Source organism: Aphanomyces invadans, assembly GCF_000520115.1.
Source record: "Aphanomyces invadans strain NJM9701 unplaced genomic scaffold supercont1.6, whole genome shotgun sequence".
Classification (NCBI taxonomy): domain Eukaryota; phylum Oomycota; class Saprolegniomycetes; order Saprolegniales; family Verrucalvaceae; genus Aphanomyces; species Aphanomyces invadans.
The window spans coordinates 2,419,862-2,421,389 of NW_008580151.1; the positions used below are offsets into that span (position 1 = coordinate 2,419,862).

The 1,528-nt window shown below is 55.6% G+C and overlaps 1 protein-coding gene across 1 annotated transcript; it reads right to left on the minus strand.

Moving 5' to 3' along the window:
- Positions 1–236: 236 nt before the first annotated feature.
- Positions 237–1,274, minus strand: H310_04309 (hypothetical protein). Its single transcript, XM_008868612.1, has one exon. The coding sequence runs from the start codon at positions 1,182–1,184 to the stop codon at positions 300–302; it is 885 nt and encodes a 294-aa protein (XP_008866834.1). The 5' UTR covers positions 1,185–1,274; the 3' UTR covers positions 237–299.
- Positions 1,275–1,528: the final 254 nt, after the last annotated feature.

Sequence of the window (1,528 nt, forward strand, 5' to 3'; positions counted from 1 at the left end):
CAACTGGGCCACCGAACTCATGAAAGCAATGAGTGATCACAATATTGCCGTACAAGTTAACCTTCTACGTTGAACTCTAGGATACATACTGATAAACACTCATCCAATTGTCGCGGGGTGTGCAGCGGACATACAAGAACATGACATGTCATGCCCTGGTGGTTGGAAGAACTTAACCCACATACCCCTCCAGCCCCCTCCCAACAACTCTTAAGACACCTCCTAAAGTTGTGACATTCGCAAGAATACAACTCCGACACAATTGACTAGTTAAGACTAGAAAACAAAATACAGGTTATCTAGTTGCTGCCTTCCGACTCCACTTTAGAGCCCGCCAACAAATGTTCCGTGTCCATGACTACGTTATCTCCGACCTCGGCCATTTCAGTTTCGTTGCCAACGACGTACGGCACGCGCAAGTTTCTCTTTGCCAAGAACGGCTCGAGGAAGTCGCGCATGGCACTCAGACGGCCATACACGCCAGGCTTGGTCAGGTCGCCGCAGCTGAGACCCCAGCTCACCACGCCCACCAAGCGCGCCGCTCCGTTGTCCTCGATCGTCAGCGGGCCGCCCGAGTCGCCGTGGCACGAGTCTTCGCCCTGCTTGCCGCCCGCAGCCAACATCGAGTTGTCGACGCTGCGGGGCGCCAATGCAGCCGTGGCCCGCGCGTTGCCCCACGTCAGAACGCTCACTTCCTTGAGCACCTTGGACTGGGTGCCGCCGTACGACGTGGTGCCCCAGCCACGGACCCACGTCTTGACGTTGGCGGGCACGGTCTCAAACGACACTGGGATGGGCGCGATACCGGGGATGTCGTGATCCAAGATGAGGATGGCCACGTCGTAGCCTTCGGTCGAATCCGAGTATTTGGGGTGCGGGATCTCCTTGATGATCGCGGCCAGCTCGCCGTCGGACGATCCCGACAAGTAGTGCGTCCCGACGACGGCGAAATGCAAGCCTTTGCCGGTGCAGTGCGCCGCGGTCAAGATGATGTTGGAGGCAATCAAACTCCCTCCGCAACTGGACGTGGACATGACCGAGCGCTTGAGGCCGGCGAGGTAGCGGTGCTGGCCGACCTGGGCTTCATGGCCACCGATGATTTCGATGGGGTACTTCTTGGAGGCAACTTCGTCTTGGGCAAAGACAGCGGCGGCGACAGTGGCGAGGACAAGTGCGAACTTCATGGTGGCAATTGGAAAATGAGATGAAAGGGGCAAGAGCTTTGTGATTGCTCGAGATGAATTCCCGGCGCGTCATCCATCGTGGATATCGGCTTGGTCAACTGGAAATTTTTCCTGGACGTGAACACCACCAGGAGTGACGTACATGGATTTGTCGGTGAGTGGGGGGTGAACTTCAGCACCGTTGACATTGGACGGTAATGTCGCAACGCTGTTGCCTGTGAATCACAGCAACAGCTTCTCCTCGGCTGTAAGAATACCACTCGATAACATTGACGATAGCCCTTGAGACTCTGTGAATCGTACACATTGATGTACTTGAAACCATTCGACTTTATGTGAACCGT